Source organism: Carcharodon carcharias, chromosome 8, assembly GCF_017639515.1.
Source record: "Carcharodon carcharias isolate sCarCar2 chromosome 8, sCarCar2.pri, whole genome shotgun sequence".
NCBI classification, from domain to species: Eukaryota; Metazoa; Chordata; class Chondrichthyes; order Lamniformes; family Lamnidae; genus Carcharodon; species Carcharodon carcharias.
In genome coordinates, this window is record NC_054474.1 from 49,057,079 (window position 1) to 49,076,265 (window position 19,187).

The 19,187-nt window shown below is 43.9% G+C and overlaps 1 protein-coding gene across 4 annotated transcripts in view; it reads right to left on the reverse strand.

Moving 5' to 3' along the window:
• Positions 1–19,187, reverse strand: part of LOC121280769 (collagen alpha-1(XXIII) chain-like) — a 275,471-nt gene that overhangs the window by 214,817 nt on the left and 41,467 nt on the right. For all 4 annotated transcript variants that reach the window (XM_041192944.1, XM_041192942.1, XM_041192945.1 and 1 more), the window contains exon 3: positions 4,858–4,902. In XM_041192944.1, coding sequence (XP_041048878.1) covers positions 4,858–4,902 — 45 coding nt within the window. The remainder of the gene's footprint in view (positions 1–4,857; positions 4,903–19,187) is intronic.

Consider the following 19,187-nt stretch of genomic DNA (forward strand, 5'->3'; position numbering starts at 1 on the left):
TCTGTCCATAACACAGAGGTAAGCCCATAGGGAACACCATACATACTCTGGAGAAGGATAGGTCAAAACTTCACTCTCTACAATCTTCAGGCTCTGAAATTCCTCACTTCTTGAATAGCTGATCTTGGCAGCAGCAGCTATACCTCATTTCTCTTATTCTAACTTACCCCTACTGCACTGCAAGTGTGAAACCCAGACAATTTGAGGCTGCAAACCAATGGCCCTTATTATCATATGTTACAATAAGGTAGCTAAGAACTCGGTGGATGGTGAAAGGCATATTTTGAGCTTGGGGAGATGAAATTTGGACTAGGAAAACCAATGGGAATGTTTTGCTACTTAAGAGAAAATGCCCCAGTTTTACAAAGCAAAATTAAATAGCATAGAATTTCAGGGTAATTTTTGTTTAGTGAATGAGATATTATCTATATCAATCTGAATTATCTATGCCCTATAGCTATTTCAAAAAGTTTGATGCCCTGAATATACATTTTTCTCATGCACCAATGCCAATTTTTTACACTTGGATGATGCAAAGATATACTGTGCTGTAAAAGCTTTTAATGGAAACTATTTTTGTGCATCATATAATGAGTCATCGCATCAGCTACACACTTGCTAAAATAGTAACTGGATAGAAAAATACTTAATTAGAATTACTGTATTAATAATTTTATAATCTCATTTGTTTAAGCTCTCTTAACGTTTGGGGCCAATTTTTTTTTGTAAGAAAGAGGGTGCAGAAATATCCATTGACTTCACCAGTTGTTTTTATATAATAACCAGTTGCTCTAAGATTTTTCTAAATGCTGTTTTTGGGAGCTATTTGTTTAGGCTGTTGTACACATATATGGAAGGGCACGAATATGGGTACTGAGTTCACAGGCCCAATGATGGTGTGTACTACTAATTTTTATTAACTAATCTAAAATGAAATTAATCAGATCTGTATTCGCAATTTTCCACATGTGGCAAGGTGCTAATGTATTGGCCAACAATGTACTAAGGCAGGATCTCTTAAGAAATATTTGTGATGTACACCATAAACTATGGAAAAACATTGAACTGCCATGAGAAAATAGTACACTAGCTTTGAGAAAAATTGTTATTAATAAATAGCTTTACCATTTAAGTCTAATTTAGCTTACTTGAGTCATGCGGCTCATCATTTATCCTAAACCAACACCACTTATAGTTATATAACATAACTATAGTTATAGTTATATAACATAATAAAATAATAAAATAATCCAATTATAACTTAAATCAAGTTATATAACATAATAAAATAATCAAAATTTGACACTGAGCCCCATAACGTAATATTAAGGCAGATGGCCAAAATATAGTCAAAGAGGTAGGTTTTAAGGAGCATCTTGAAGGTGGAAATTGTAGAAGAGAGACAGAGAGGTTTAGGGAGGGAATTCCAAAGCTTAGGGCATAGGCAGTGTTCTTTTCCAGAAAACTAGTTGGTGAAGGATAGTACTGGAGCCCACCTTTACTCACTCTTATGTTTATTTACAGAGTAAAACATTACAGGCATACACCTCCTGACTCAACTACACCACAGTTTCAATATTGTCTCTTTATATGTATTCAAGTGAAACTCCAATTAATACCTTCCACTTGCATATAATTAAATACAATTAATATACAATTAAAATACAGTTAAAGGCACAGCCATCAATGCTTTAGAAATTAAAATCAGGGATAATCAAGAGGTCAGAATTAGATGATTGCAGGTATCTTGGAGAGTTGTGGGGCTGGGCAAGATCGGAATGGGGTAAGACCATGAGGGGATTTAAAAGAAGGATGAGAATTTTAAAATTGAGGCATTGCTTGACTGGGAACCAATGTATACCAGTGAGCAAAGCGGTGATGGGTGAACAGGGCTTGGCACATGCAAGGACTTGGGTAGCAGAGGTTTGGTTGACCTCATGTTTACGAAGAGTAGAATGTGTGAGCTGACCAAGAATGGGTTGAAGTAATCAAGTCTAGAAGTAACAAAGGCATGGTGGATGGTTACATTTGAGTTGAGGCAGGGGCAGAGTCTGATGATGTTACAGAGGTGTAAATAGGTGATCTTAGTGATGGCACAAATATGTGGCTGGAAGCTCATCTCGTGGTCAAAAATGAAACCAATACTGCAAACAGTCTGGTTCAGCCTCGGAATGTTGCTAGGGAGAGTGATGGAGTCGGTGGCTAGGGAACAAAGTTTGTAGCAGGGACCAAAGACAATGACTTTGGTCTTCCCAATAGTTAATTGGGGTAAATTTCTGCTTATCCAGTACTGGATGCCAGAGAAGCAGTTTGCTGATTTAGAATGGAGGAGTTGAGAGCAGTCACAGTGAAGTAGTGCTGGGTGTCATCAGTATACATGTGTAAATTGACACTGTGTTTTCTGATGAGCTCACCAAGGGAGAGCATGTCGATGAGAAATAGGAGTAGGCCAAGGATGGATCCTTGGGAGACATGAAAGCTAACAGTGTGGGGGTGGAAAGAGAAGCTATTGCAGGTGGTTCTCTGGCTCCGATTAAATAGATAAGAATGGAAGCAGGTGAGAGCAGACCCACCTAGCTGGATGATGGTGGAGAGATGTTGGAGAAGGATGGTATGGCCAACCATGTGAAAGGTTGCAGACAAGCTGAGAAGGATGAGGAGGAGTAGTTTACCTTTGTCACAGTCACTTAGGATGTAATTTATGACTTTAATAAAAGTCATTTTGGTACTGGGAAGGGGTAGAAACTTGACTGGAGGAATTTAAAGATAGAGTTCTGGGAAAAATTGGCATGGATTTGGGAGACAACACCATGTTCAAGGAAAGGAAAGGGGGTGTTGGAGATGGAACGTTTGTGAGGACGGTGAGGCCGAGTGTTGGTTTTTTGAGGAGAGAGGTGATGGCAGCAAATGTAATGGAGATAGGGACAGCACCTGTAGAGAGAGAGAGAATCACTTACAATGTCATCTAACATGGGGGCCAGCAGTTTAGTGGGAATAGGGTTGATGGAGCAAAAGGTGGGTCTCATAGACAAGAAGAGCTTGGAGAGGGCATGAGGGGAGATAGGAGAGAAACTAGAAAAATAAAAGTAAATTTAAAAATTAAGAAAATAAAATCAGCTTTCTTTCATATTCTGCTTTAAAAAATGAGAATTAAATGATGCATCATTTTTTTAGTCTGCAAATGCTGATTTAAAAATGCGTTAGCCTTTGAAATGTTGATAAAAGGCGATGAACTGAAGTGAAATACAAATTCATTCCTAATTATTGACTATGAGAAATAGCTGCTTCTTGAATGCAAGAACTTTCCTGCACCATGGAGGGGATTTTATGGAGCCTGCAAGAGCAGGAAATGTGGGGGTGACTTAATTAGGTGGGATGTGAAATCTCAATTTCCCAATGGTGAATTGATGTGCTGAGATAAAGTCAGTGGCCTGTTTGCAGTGTGTTGAGCATCACCTCAGCCTATGGCAGGTTTGTACTTGTAATATGTTTGCATGCCATGGATATTCATTAGCGTAAAACCTTTTTAAATATGTCCTACTTTCAAGATAGAGTCAACGGCGCATGAGAATCTCTTGGTGCCCTGTTCATGTTTGTTTAAAGGTGCCGTGCACCAGTCAGCTTAGTGCAGTTGTGTGTAAGGTCAGCGGTTTTCCTTCTTTAACTCTATGGCATAAGGAAGGGGAACAGGAAAATGGAGACTTGCATGGAGTTTCGCAACTGGCAAGGGTGAGTCAGGGTTGGGGAAGGGGTGTGGAGTGGGGTCGGTGGCATAGAGGAGTGAAGTGAGAAGGGCCTGGTACCCTGGGTGTGGTGGTGGGTGGGGCAAGTACGGGGACAGTCAGTCAAGGTAAAGAAAATAAGGAACTTAAAGGGCGTTGTCAGTACTGTTCAAATGTGCGTCCATCTCAAGGTGTTGGCTAACAGAGTCCTTACAGAGCTTTGGGTTCATCTACAACATTTCCATTATTCCCATTGAGATTACTCTTGGACAATGTCCCTTATGATGCGTGGAAGGGAGGGCCAGTTGAGCCTGCAAGTTCAGCCGTGTCCCACAGAGTGGCGAGTACAACAGTGGTCATTAACATGAACATTCAATAAAGAGTTAACACAAAAACAAATATTGTTTCTTCCACAATAAAGGAAATGTCCCTAACTCCTGTGTAACCATCAATGCGTACCAATCTTGAGGCATACCAGTACATTTAGCTCTCTGACTAAACTCATACCAACAAATAACAATGTGAAACCAATGCAATGTGAAGAATTTACAAGTGAAGTTTAATTTTGAAGAACATCTGTGCCACCTTTGTGCTCTCAAGTCTGATCTTAATGGCAATGGAGTTGGGCAGGGATGTTGTGGTTGTGTTAGAGAGCCTCCCTGTTTGACCATGAGGTTCTTTTACAGCCCACCTGTAGCTGCAGCATTGTCAGGGGACTTTCACCATGGAAAAGCATCCCCAGCTGTGTGATTGCATGTGTCTCCCGTGATAGCCATCAGAACTTTAAATTCTAATTGTAATCAGGTGCGAAATGGGAAAAAGAGAGCAGGAGTGGAGCACACTTCTGGTTATGTCATCAGGAATGGCACACTGTTGACAAAATCCCAAGCCTCCCACCAATAAGTTTTTCCTGGCGATGATGGATGTGCGTGAGTATTAGGGTGAAAAAAAAGTCCCTGTTTGTGACATTTCAAGGACAAACTGCACAATCTGGCTCAAAGCTGTTTACATTTGAGAACAGCCATAGGAGTCGTTTGGCTCGCCATGCATCAAAAGGTCACTTCTAAGGAAATTAAATGTTCAGATGCCTGTATAAAAATATGCATCTGATTTTGGCAGATAATACAAGACTTACCAATGACTCCTCTTCTTCCTGTTTTGCCTCGTTTTCCAGGGGGACCTACATATAAAGAGAAGAGAGAACTATTTGTTTGCTGTTTGGTTTAAGCATATTTTTAAAACTCCAACTATAGAAATCTACACCATTATTCCCCACAGAATTGAAAAACTTCATTGAGTACTACATACCATCTGCCCTCTGCATACTCGAGTGCAGGTGTTCTGTTATTTGCACATTCCTGGAAATTATGGCTGGCATTTGTTACTACAAAATAGTTTGGTCCTTTGATCAAGAATCACTTGTAAACTTAAAAAGAAATAGAAATTGTAATTGTAGTGCTGCTGTTGATTCTCATGAAGGCAATATTTGTTATTTGTTTCCATGGAATCTGCTTTGTCTTCTCTAGTAATTATGGTTTTATTTAGTGGGTAATGTATCTTTAAGAATAATACTTGTTAAGGAAGATCACAAGATCTGTAGTAACCAATAGGAGAGTAGTGCGGGCTACCTCAGCAGTCAGTGTAGAGATAGAGTTAGAGGTGAAAGCACACATGTAGTTGCTGCTGAGTACGTTGTAAATAAACTTAATGTAGCCATTCAAGAAATGTCTGCAGATCACCTCTATCATTATTAGCATAACTCCACGACCCTACAACAAACTGGTGATGAGGATAAAGCAGGATTGAACAGAAGAAATCAAATTGGAAAGAAATTGGCATTGTATCTCGTCCAGTGATTGTATGTAGCAAGCTCCATTAGAATTAAGAAGTTAACTCCTCTCAAATGCCAAAGTTTTGGAGAATTGATCCTTTTGAGCCAGCCGCTGATAATTGACCTCAATACATAGAATGCCTCACATCCTTTTTTCAAGCAAACAAGATTATGATGGAAGTGAAGAGGCGAGCGGTCCTCTTGAGGATTTTTGGGAGCAAAACCTACAGCCTGATTCGAAGTTTGTTGGCACCCAATGCCCCAGATTCAAAGAATTTCGATGAATTAGTGGACCTCACGAAGGGTAATTTTTAACCCAAGCCCTCAGTCACGATGCAGAGGTTCAGGTTTAATTAGCAAAATAGAGCCATGGGTGAGACAATTGCAATTGCAGTGGCAAACCTGAAGCAGCTAATTAAGCATTGTGAATGACTCTGAACGACATGCTCAGAGGTTGTTCAGTGTGTGGTGCGAAAGAGGACACTATTGCCCTAAGTGAACCTGGATTTCAAGAAGGCGCTAGAGATAGCACTGGCCATGGAAAGCACAGTAAGAGATTCAAAGACAATGCAGGCTATACAAAATGGTGCCGTCCTCCACATTGGGTGGGAAACCTCAGCTGAAAGAGGCGCGAAAAAGCAAGGCTCCACCAAGAAGCAGGAAACAGCCCCACTAGCCCTGGAATAAAGAAAAATAACTTAGCAGCGAAATTGAAAAATAATTTTAATAGAGGTGAAAACAATCAGTCTTTTAGTGATTGGCAGTTTAAAAAAATCGAATGCTACTATTGTCACACAAATGGACATAAGATGAGGCAGTGCAAGGAAAGATTCAAGCAGGCTTGTAAACAAAAGAAGAAGCCAGTGAAATCTACAATGTAGAAGAGTTTGAAACAGCAAATTCAGACATTTACTCGTTGCTTGATCTGAAAGTTGAAAAGACAGAACCAATATTTGTCACAGTGAAAATAAACCTGTTAGAATGGAAGTGGACACGGGGGCTTCCACTACAGTAATTTGGGAACATACCTTAGGATTTTTGAACAATGGTGAACATCAATTAAGTTGAGAAGAAACAGCCGCCAAACTAAAAATATAAACGGGTGAACACATTCAAGTTAAAGGCATAAGCAGAGTAACCATCCATTATGGAAGCCACTTGGCAAAGCTACCAGTGTTAATATTGAGAGGTAGAGGACCAAGCCTTCTAGGGTGAAATTGGCTAAGGGAAATCAACCTTGATTGGCCACTGGGATTCCAGAAAGAAGCTGGAAGCATTCCTGTTTTGAAAAAGGAGTGAAAAAGGAACACAACAACCTGAAGAAAAGAAGGCTGTCTTAAGCCAAAACCTCCAAGAACAGCAGAAGGAACTCGAAGAGACACTGCCTGACAGAGTTCGAGACAAGGTGAGCAACCTTTGAAAGGATAAAGAAAACCTGTTGAAAGACCTTCACACACTGCAAGATTCCCTCAGGTCAAAGTTTGAACCTCTAGAAAAGTTAGGAGAGAAACAGAAAGAACTCAACACCTCTCTGAATAAACTGAAAAATGAATTGGCAGAGAAGACACAACAATGTTCAATTTTCCAGGAGGCAGCAAACAAATACAAAAAAGAGACATAAGAGCTGAAGAATCAGCTAAATGAAGTCAAAGAGGCTTTGAAAGCAAAAGTTGCAGAATCTCCCAAGAAGCAGACAGATAATAAAATTTTGAGAGACTCAGCCACTGAGCTCAGACAAGTAGAGCTTGCATCTGAGAGAAGTCTGGCCAACAGTGAAGTCAAAAAGAAGGCCGAGATTAAAGTCTGCACTAGAAATAAGAAGGCACTTGGAAAGAAGATACAGAAATACTAATAGGGCCTTAATTCTGGCAGCACAAGAAGCACTTTCGTACATAGGCCTGGCAATTAAATTGCAAATGCTGATGACCTTAGTCGTTTGCCTTTACAAGAAAATGATGAGAATGTCCCAGTTCCACCGGAACTTGTTTTACTGTTAAATTTCTTAGATTCCTCACTGGTATGTACTTCACAGATCAGAGACTGGACAATTTGGGACCCAGTCCTATCTCAAGTATGAGAACAAGTGCTACATTGTTGGTGACAAGAGCCCGTATCTGACTAAATGAAACCGTACTTCAACAGAAGACATGAAATAACCAGCTAGGGTGGCATCTTATTGTGGGGAGCATGAGTGACAGTTCCTCCAAAGGGAAGGGAGCCACTTTTAATTGAACTGCACAGTGCCCATCTAGGAATTTCCCAAATGAAGACCATAGCACACAGCTATCTATGGTGGCCTGGGATCGATTACGAAATAGGGAGTTTAGTAAAGAACTGTGTGCAATGTCAGCAACTGCAAAAGGTGCCAGTGACAGCTTCATTCCACCGATGGGAGTGTCCAGGTAGACCCTGGGTGCAGTTACACATTGACTATGTCAGACCTTTCCTGGGAACAATGTTTCTGCTCATTGTCGATGCCCATTCAAAATGGTTGGACATATATGAGGTGAAGTCACCAACGTCGGGCACTACAATTGAGAAATTACATCAGAGTTTTGCCATTCACAGACTACCAGAAGTAGTCATTTCTGATAACAGCATAGCATTTACGAGTGCTGAATTTTCAACACTTTATCAGCTTCAATAGCATCATTCATGTGAAAACTGCACCGTCCCACCCTTTCTCAAACGCACTGGCCAAAAGGGCGTTTCAAACATTCAAGGCAGGCATGAGAAAGATACTTGGTGATTCCTTGACAACCAAGCTAGCACACTTTCTTTTTCATTACAGGACTAGCCCTCACACAACAGGTGTCACACCTGTGGAGTTATTGTTAAAACGCCGTCCCAGGATCAGATTGAGCTTAATAGTGCCGAATTTTGAGGGGAAGGTGAAAAGGAGTTAGGGAAGCCAGAAAACGACACAACTAGCATAGTCGCGAAAGGAAATTTACTGTGGGAGAGCTGGTTTACATGAAAAACTGGGTGAAATAAGTGTGATGACTGGACCTCTATCTTACCACGTGGAGGTGGAAGGCTGGATCATCCATTAGCATGTGGACCATTTAAGGAAGAGAGAGACAAATCATCAAGATTTTGTTCCACCAGTAATCATGACTGGGTCTGCGGTTCCTCAACTCAGGACTGACATGTCTGATGTTCCTGTAAGAGTTGAGGGTACAGAATGCAAGTGCCCATTGAAGTACCTGATGTTCAGGCAACTCCAGAATAGGAGGGACCTGACAAAGAATCTGAAGCTGTGGAGCTGTGACATTCCACACGTACCAGGAAACCACCTGAAAGACTGAACTTGTAAATTCCTTACCCAGTGTAAATATTATGTTGTTTTGAAAAATATGCACTTGTTAATATAATATGTAATGCTGAGTTAAAGGTGGAGGAATGTAGTAATTATGGTTTCATTTAGTGTGTAATGTACCTTTAAAAATAATACTTATTAAGGAAGATCACATGATCTGTGGTAACCAACAGGAGAGTAGCGTGGGCTACCTCAGCAGTCAGTGTAGAGATAGAGTTGGAGTTGAAAGCACATGTGTAGTTGCTGTTGAGTATATTGTAAATAAACATAATGTTTCCACCCAAGAAGTGTCTGCAGATCAACTCTATCATTATTGCACAACTTGGCACCCTACAACATCTTTCAGCAACATAGGCTGGGAAATTCCTTAGAGATATTCCCACTTCACCATACATCAGACAAAATAATGCTGGAAGACCATAAGAGCAGTTCCAAGAAATCTCCCAGCCATGATAAGGAGACGAAAGGGAAACCTTCAGCCACTGAAGTTCCATTTTATTCCCAACTGAGGCAGGTTCTTCAAATTACTCATACTCTGGCTTTGCTTAACTTCTTTTAATCAATCAATCAGTTTCTTCGTCAATTGTGACATGAATGTATGCAGAATCCTGTTCTTGGCCTAGTGACTGATCACAGCCAAATTGTTAACATATGCTATTCATCTAAAAACTATCACTGAACACCAATGGCAGAATATGATAAATTCACTGCAGGGTGATGCATGTCCATATTTCATATGGATTGAAGATTGCTAGCTGAATTATTTTTCCTCCACTGGTGGCTTGTAGAGCTGCTTACTGGAAGTAACTTCCATTTCATTAGTAATGATGGAAGCATACAGAAAAGTGTGGGGCCAATTTTCCTGACCTTTACCTCTTGGAATGCCTATTTCCCTATAAAAAAGTGATGTATCAGGGCTGACCTACAGTGGGAACAGATCTATTGCAAATGTGAAAGCAACATGGCGCGGGCTGTTACAAGCCAGCCTCCTGTCTCATTCTGCTGAGATCCTGCTTGCTGGGTTACTCGCAAACAGGGATTTTTTTGCATTTGGTTCTTCATTGTGCTTGCCTTTTGTTCACTTTAACCATCTAATGCTGCAGTGTCTGGTGCTTTTTTATGAGATTACATAGGATATACTGCACAGAGACAGGCCATTCGGCTCAAGCAGTCCATGTCAGTATTTATGGACAGACTCGTCCCAGATTTGCATTACATGTGGTAGTAGGCGGGCAAAAAGACATTTTACCTGTCGGCTGCAATGGCAGCTTTTCACGTTGTATTGTCCTAAACCTGCTGTGTTAATTATGCATTCCCGGGAAACACGCTGTTTCCATGGCAGGCAGGTTCTCATTTGCCCGCCCAGCATCACCTCACCTCTTCATCATGCCGGGCACCATATTTAATGTTTAGCCGTGCTCAGTGTTTCCAGCTCACGACTGCTGCACAGAAGGATGGATGGCTCCGAAAGGCAAAAACACTGCAGCCCCCAGGTTTGGTGACACATCCCTCAAGCGTCTTTTTGACACTGTGGAGGCCTGCCGTGGTGTCCTCTACCCTCTATATGGCTGCAGGATGGGCAGCAGCATCGCCAATCCACCATGGGAGGCAGTGGTAGCTGTGGTCAGCGCCAATGCCCTGCAAAAGAGGACAGCTACTCAGTGCCGCAACAGGATGAATGGTCTCATCTGTTCTGCCAGGGTAACTCACTTTTCTCATCACTCTCAACTCACACACTCTCAAACCCTTCACAGATCCACAGCGTTCTCACGCCTCAAGGGACAACACCACAAACTCTCACACACACCCTCACATCTCCATCAGGCTCATGTCCTCTGGAGCTTGCGTCCTCATCCCGTCCATGGCTCCACTTTCCACATTCCATGCAGTGCCTTGTGTCCTGCTCACACTCTCTCCGTCTGTTTCCATCCCAGCAGAAGCCTGCTCACATCAGCAGGGAGAGGTCCTGGGGTTGAAGTGGACCACATTAGGCTCCTCACTCACTTTGAGGAGTGGCCATCACACTGAGTGTTAAGGATGTGGACCCTGCCTGCGGTGATGGTGAGGTCGGCGGCGAACACCATCCTGAGGATCTGCACCACATCATCCCTCCCTCGACAAAACTGTGAGTGCTTTCTCTCTCTCCTATTTTGACTGTGCTGCCATGCATTAATTATCTCTATTTTGGTTCACAGGGAGCTCTGCCAAGTGGCTGATGCCCTCAACCAGCCAGTCCCTCAACTCCATCCAGATCCTCACCTCCAGCCAAGGGGACACCTCCTCCATTGAATAGCTGGAAATAAGCAGCCTGGAAGACCTGTCACAGTGCTTACCCACACCCTACACCAACGCAGAGACGCACACCTCGGTGGGACCTAGATGCAGAGCAAGCTCGGGTCCACAACCAGGTGGCCACCGCATGGACCCGTGCCCGCAGCAGGAGGTGGCAGGTTCAGCCAAGTTCCCCAGCACTCGGAGGACTGCTGGGGAAGAGGCATCTGTGAGGTTTGAGTCAGACGATGAGCCTCTGGATTCAGCCTTCCAACTCATCGTGTAGAGTCAGCAGAAGGCGGGGGAGCACCATGCAGAGCTGTTGGAAGCCCTCAGAGAGTGGCACCCAAGTCGGAGGAGTGCATCCCCCTGCTCTCTGATGAAGTGGCGCCCACATGTGCTTGAATGGAAGTCTCCATGGAGAGGATGGTGGATTCAATGGAGACCCTGGTCCAGCAGGATGCGGTGATGTGTGCAGACCTGCACTCCATCGTGGGAGCCATGGGTGAGTTCCTGCAGTGGTAACGCGTGAGGGAAATGGGGCCCCATGACATCCCTCCAGGTGCTACTTCTCCTCAATGAGTCAGGCCGGGGCCCTCGGGCACCTGAAGGGAGGAGGAGTGGCAGCTGGACACCCCCAGGTCATCCACTCAGGAATCTCAGAGGCTGTCCACTCCCTTCGAGTCCCCTTTGCCTGTGAGCTCCTCAACCTCATCCTCTGTCACTGCAGGGAAGCAGTGAGTCCACGAGTGATTCTGGAGGGAGAAATATGTGTGTGGCAGGGCCCTTTGGACCATCGTGCAAGCACTCTCCTACGCTCGCAGATCCTTCCCATATCACCCTTATCTTAATGTCTTCAGCATTTTCACTGCTGTCTGCTGGGGTTCGCTTTCAGTTGTCCATCTGAGCTGAGCTGCACCTCCGCCCATCCAATGATTACACTCACATGGAGCACTTGATCTCGCCCACCGTAATTCCCGTTTCACCTTCGATTTGGACAGGTTGGTGCTAATTTGGTTTTACTTTTGCTCCCCCATCCTTTACCCTCCCCCAGTCACCCATTTCCTTTCCCCCTTCACAGTTGATCCCCTCCCCCCAGCATCCCCTACCACTCTCTCTCCATTACCTATCAGCCGCAAGCCTTTTCCTTTGGGGATGTCCAGGTGAACGTGCACATTCCCTTCCTTCCTGAAAAATCCCACCTCCATCTACACTCACCTCCCCGACGCCCTCCTTCCCATCCCCAGCGTCCATGTCGGCCTCTGAGGCTCCACCAAGAACTGTCACCATCCCTTCTACCAATACCGTTGAACCCTCACCCTCCCACCTACTACCTCACTCCGCCCTTGGTCATTCTCACCATTTCCTTATACCACGCCCATCCTCAGGAGGCAGACATGAACCATCAAACCCCTCCCTTGCACGTTTACCTGGACATTTCCCCCTCCGGACCCCTTCCCCCACTGAAACCCCTTCCCCCACTCCGGACCCCTTTACCCCAGGAACCATTCTCTCCTCTGGACTCCTTCCCCCCAGAACCCCTTCACTCCCTGGAACCCCTTCACCCTTCCGAACCCTTCCACCCCGCCCCCCCAGAACCCCGTCACACCCTACTTAGTCCTCCTGACCCGCCAACTACACCCTTAGTCCCTCCCCCTTCCTGACTCCATCAGACACCCTTACTTCTTCTGCCACCCCAGTCCTTCCCCCCCTGACTTCTTCCTCCAGCTTTACTCTTTCCTCCTTCCCGACTCCTTCCTCCACCCTTACTTCTTCGTCCATTCTTACTCCTTCCCCTCTCCGCACCCCTCCCTTGACTGATCTCCTTACCTTACACCATCCACCCCTCTCACACCTACCCCCCCAGTTGCCATCTTCTCCCCGTTACACCCCTTCCCCCCATACTCCCCCCACCCCCCAACCTCCCCCCCTCAACAACACCTTCATTCCACCCCTCCACCAACCCCACCAGCCTGACACCTTCAATCCCCCCCTCCCAACCACACCCCCCAACACCTCTTCCTCTCCCAGTCGATCTAAGACCTTCCTCTCCCACCCCCTCGACCATCATCCATTGTGAGTATTAACGGTGACTTTCCAACTTCTGTTGTCAGGTGATTCCGGCGGCCTTATAATGATATGCTGATGCATTACAATGAGGTTCCAAACGTCCAAAGGCAGGGAACATGGCCCCCCATCAAAGGGCTGAGTGGACAATTGTGAACTGGTCTCACACCATCGTGAAACTGGTTTTTGACATTCTCACCACCTTGTACCCTTAGACCACTGTACATGCCCAACACCAGTGGGCACGAACGATTCCGCCCTATGCTGCACTCGAGCCTCCTCCCCTCTTTTCCTATCTTCTTCATATGCTTATCTAGCCTCCCTTTAAATGCATTGACATTACGCATTTCACCCAATCCCTATGGAGTGGGTTCCACAATCTCACCATTCGCTAGGTAAAGCAGTTTCTTCTCAATTCCCTATTTGATTTCTTGGTAACTATCTTATGCTGATGGCCTTTAGTTTTCCTCCTCCCTACAATTGGAAACATCTTCCCTGTGTATACTCTACGAAAACCTTTCACAACTTTAAAGACGTCTGTTAAGTTACTTAACCTTTGGTGCATTTAACCTTTATCTTTCTAACTATTTAATTTATTATTGCAGAAATGTTTTGTTACAAGCTACTTTTTCTAATTTACTTTTTGCCGCATCATTTAGCTGTTCCCACTGCATAGCATCTTTCATCATGTTTGTTATTTGAATTTTCAATTTGTTTCAGGACTGGCCATTATGCTTTTTTAGTGGGGGGAGGGGGTAGGCTTCTCTGCATTTCTTAAGTAAACATTAATTAGTTTTTTTTCTCAGTTGCATTGATTCCAAAAAGGTGAGTTGCTACTTTACCTGCAGGTTGCATTGTCACAAAGGCATGCTCCACTTGACTCAACATTATCATTAGAATGTTGAGACCATTCAGAATTTTTAATATTTAATATATGTAGGGGAATATTTTGTACTGGAGATGTGATCAAAGACCGACTGTAGACTCTGTGGACATCAAATTCTTCCACAGTGTAGTAATTATAGTTTTGATAAACGTTAGGACTGTAGCTTTAAGAATAATCCTGTGTTGCAAGATCATATGATTCATGTAAACCAATGGTTTAGGAGTGCGGGGAACCACTAGGATGGAGTTCTTCTTCAGTTATGGAGTCTGGTGCATACATGTAGCTGCTGCTGCTATCTTGTAAATGAAGTTCAATGTTGCCACCAAGAAGAGTTGCCTAGAAAATCAACTCTATAACAAACTGGTGACGTGGATAAATTAGATCTGGTGCTGTCCCTCGACTAGCAATTGTGAGTACCTAAGATAATTAAAAAGAAAGGAAGATATACTCATCTGAGATGCCACAGTTTGGCAGAATCGATCCCTTTGAACCAGCTACAAATGACTAATCTCAATATAGAGAACGTCTTGCATTCTACTTTCAAACCAATGAAATCACGGAGGAGGAAAAGAGGAGAGCGATTCTCCTGGGTATTTGTGAGAGCAAAACCTACAGTTTAATTCGAAGCTTGATGGCCTCCAGTACCCCAGATTCAAAGACCTTCAGTGAATTAGTAGACCTTGTTAAGCGACACTTTCAACCCAAGCCCTCAATTACAGTGCAGACGTTCTGGTTCAATTCACGGAATAGAGCCCCGGCTACCTACGTGGTGAAATTAAAACAACTAATGGAATATTGTGATTTTGGTCAAACCCTGAATGATATGCTCAGGGATCATTTGGTCTGTGGTGTGCAAGAGGATGCTATTCAGCGAAGATTTCTGGCTGAAGTGGATCTTGATTTTATGTTAGAAATAACGCTTGCGATGGAAAGCGCTGTAAGGGATTCACAAGCAATTCAAGGTGTGCAAAATGGCCCCATTTTCCTAGTTGGGTGGGAACAGTCAGCTGAAAGTGGCACGAAAAGCTGGGGCCCTGCGGCGAAGCGGGAAACAGACCCCACTAACCGAAAATTTAGATGAAATAATTTAACAACAAATTCGAAAACTAATTTTTATTGACATGGAAACAATCATACTCCTTATCATTGGTAATTTAAAAAGGTGGAGTGTTATTTTTGTCACAAAAGTGGACAGATATCGAAACATTGCAAAGCGAGATTAAAACAGGCTTCCAGGCAACAATTGAAGTCCAATGGAGTCTATAGTGTGGAAGAGCCAGATGCCTTCATGAAAGTAAAATAGCCCTTGCACTCTTCAAACTTGTTAGTGCACTACGACCTGACAAAGGAATTGATGCTAACCTGTGATGCGTCCCCTTATGGAATGGGAGCGGTACTATCTCACAAGATGGATGTTGGAACAGAGGGACCAATAGGCTATATATCCAGGACACTACCCAGAGCTGAAAAAGGATATTCTCAGATTGAAATGGAAGATCTATTGATTATTTTTGGTGTAAAAAAACCCCACCAATACGTACATGGGTGACACTTCACGACAGTTTCAGACCACAAACCACTTTTGGGTCTGTTTAGCGATAAAAGGCTATCCATCCCATAGCTTCTGCACAAATTCAAAGATGGGGCCTAATTTTAGCGGCATATTAATGCATCTTTGTGCATAAACCAGGGATTCATATAGCCAATGCCAATGTCCTAAGTTGCCTTCTTTTGCAAGAGAACAATGAACATGTCCCAATTCCCCAAGAGTTCGTATTAGTGATGAATTTCCTGGATTCCTCACCGGTCTGTGCCAGGCAGATAAGAAACTGGATAAATCGTGATCCAGTCCTGTCTTGAGCAAGAGACCAAGTGTTATATGGGTGGTCCCAGGAACCTGTCTCTGATGAATTGAAGTCATTTTTCAACTGAAGACATGAAATGAGCAGTCAAGATGGTATTCTATCATGGGGTGCATGATAGTAGTTCCTACACAAGGAAAGGAACCACTCTTAGTAGAGTTACAAAGTGCCCATCTGGGAATCTCAAGAATGAAGATGATAGCGCAAAGTTATCTTTGGTGGCTGGGAATGGATGGCGATATTCAGGAGGTGCTTACACACTATGTGCAATGCCAAAAGCTACAAAAGTTGCCGGTGGCACCCCATTACACCCATTGGAGTGGCCTGGTAGACCCTGGGTGAGATTGCACATAGATTACATCGGTCCTTTCCTTGGAACCACGTTACTTCTTATTATTGATGCTCATTCCAAGTGGTTAGACGTTTTTGAGGTTAAGTCGCCAATGTCAGGCGTTACTATAGAAAAACTACACCAAAGCTTTTCTTTCCATGAATTGCCAGAAGTAATCATTTCAGATAATGGTACTGTGTTTACTAACACTGAATTTCAAAGATTTGTCAGCCTAAATGGTATCAACCACATGAAGACTGTACCATACCATCCCTCATCTAACGGACTAGCGGAAAGGGCAGTACAAACTTTTAAGGTGGGAATGAAAAAATTAACAGGTGAATTGTTGGAAACTAAGCTTTCTCATTTGCTACTTCACTACAAAACAACCCCCCACACTATGACAGGTGAAACACCTGTAGAATTACTGATGAGGCACCGTCTTCGAACAACACTAAGCCTAAAATTTCCTAATTTGGAGGGGAAGGTGGAGAAAAGTCAAGGGAACCAAAAAGTGACTCATGGTTTGCATAGTTGTGAGTGACAATTTACTGTTGGTGAAGCAGTATATGTAAGGAATTTCAGTGGGGGACCGAAGTGGTTACCTGGTAATGTAAGCTCGGTGACTGGACCATTGTCATACCACATGGTAGTGGAGGGCCAGATGATCCGTAAGCATGTGGATTATTTAAGAAGAAAGGAGGTACCCCAACAAAATGATGTTTCACCTGTAACCATTGCTGAACCTCTGGTTCCTGTTGAAGTTGCTCAACCAAGGATAGACATGCCCGATGTCTCTGTCGGAATGGACGAAACTGAACTGCCTGTGCCTAATTGTTAATGTGGTTCCAGCAAATGTGGTTCCTGCCAAAGAATTGGAAGTCGTGGTGCTACGATGTTCCACACAAATCAGGAGACCACCTGAAAGACTGAACTTGTAATTTCTCGACCTGTGTAAATATTGTAATGTCATGAGATAAATATCCTTGTAAATACGAAATGTACAGAAAAGTTAAAAGGGGAGGAGTGCAGTAATTAAAGTTTTGATAAATGTTAGGACTGCAGCTTTAAGAGTAATCCTATGTTGTAAGATCACATGATCTGTGTAAACCAATGGGTTAGCAGTGCAGAGGACCTCTAGGAGAGAACTTTTCTTTAGTTATGGAGTTTGATGCACACATGTAGCTACTGCTGCTGTCTTGTAAATAAAGTTCAATGTTTCCACCAAGAGACATTGCCTGGAAAATTAACTCTATAACAAACGGGTAAGCCACCAGGGATTAAATAGAAGGTGAGGGGGCTACTACAGTGTCCTCTCCTTCCATGGGGCACCTTAGGGCAGTTATACTGCTACATTCCCCATGGTAATCCTGGGAAGTAGTGAAATGCACCAGAACTAATGACCGACCATGCCACTTTGTACATAAGATGGGTGGGGAACGAGTGGGCACTGATGGTCCTCATGAGGTTAGGGAGAGGGAAAACCTGGTTGGGGTAATGAAGCAGCAGCAGCCTCACCCTTACTTCCCATTTTCTCACTGTTTTCAACATGATCCCACATATTTTCAGTTCAAATTAATACAAATAGCTCAATTTCCAGTTTAGGCACCTCTTCTTCCTAGGCAGGCTGAACTTTGTACAAAAAAATACTTAAAGCTGAAACTGTCAATCTCAGAAATGTATTTACTCAATAATTAATCAATTTACTCATGGTTGTGGGTGCACATACAATATATTTATATATAAATAACAAGGAGAATAGTGGTACAAAGTCTCATTCACCCGTCACTCCTGTGCTCACTGACCTACATAGTTGCACATTTTCAGAATCTTTATTTTTGATTTTAATGTTCTTCAGCTCCCTGAGGCAGCTCCCTGCCTTCAGGAAGCTTTCAGTTTGCGCTCCCCCGCACATGTGCAGGCTTTTGCGCTTGAACGCTTCCCACCCCCCACCCCGGCACCGCTGAGCTTCTCAGTTAATTGGCCAGCCAGAGTGAAACCATAGTCAGGGGGCCAATCGTGTGCGGTGGACCGTCTCCCAGCGGCTCCCCGGCCCGCCCGACCACCTGTAAATCCTGCCCACAGTGTATTTAGGGAAATCACCAAGGCCAGGATATTTTGGATGGCACATTTTCCCTTCACACCATCCAAGGAGTTAGTGGCAAACACATCCCTGTCCATACTGCCTGCCCTGCAGTTATTTCACACTCCAGTGAGTGGTAATTCGCTGGAGGTGGGACTTACGCCCCTCAGTCGGGAGGAAGCTCCACGTCAGAGAGCTGCTGGCCAGGAGCTGCAGTGGTCAGGACTGGGGCTGCAAGCAATCCCCAGAGATAAAGGCCAGAATTTTCGGCTCGGCGAGCGGTGATGGGAGGGGGCACTCGCCGAGGCGTCAAATGATGCAGGGTGACGTCGGGCGTGTGTCCCAATGTCACTGGGCATCATTTAAATTTTCAGTTCAGCAGGCACGCAGCTGACTCAGCTGCACACCCACCAAACTGTCAAAGGCCTATTAAGGCTGTTTAAAAACTAATTAAACCAATAAACTGAGCTACCCGTCCAGCCTTAAGGTTGGTGGGCAGGCGAAGAGCCCAGGCGGTCTTTGCATTTTTCACGGAACGTCATCCACGGGCAGGATGAGGTTTCATGAAGTGTTTATAAACATTTTGTAAGAACTCATTGACCTGTCCCAGCTCATGTGACACTGTCACATGAGGGGACATGTCTTAAAATTTTTTCCTTTCCTTACTTAGCTTTTTAAAACTTAAACTAATCTCGGTGCCTCAGGGAGATTACTGCGCTCTTTCGCGTGCATGTATGAAAGAGCACAGGCCCCGACTCAGGGACCACTCACCGTTTCTGGGCGCATGTCATGCTGGGTGGACCTTAATTGGCCCG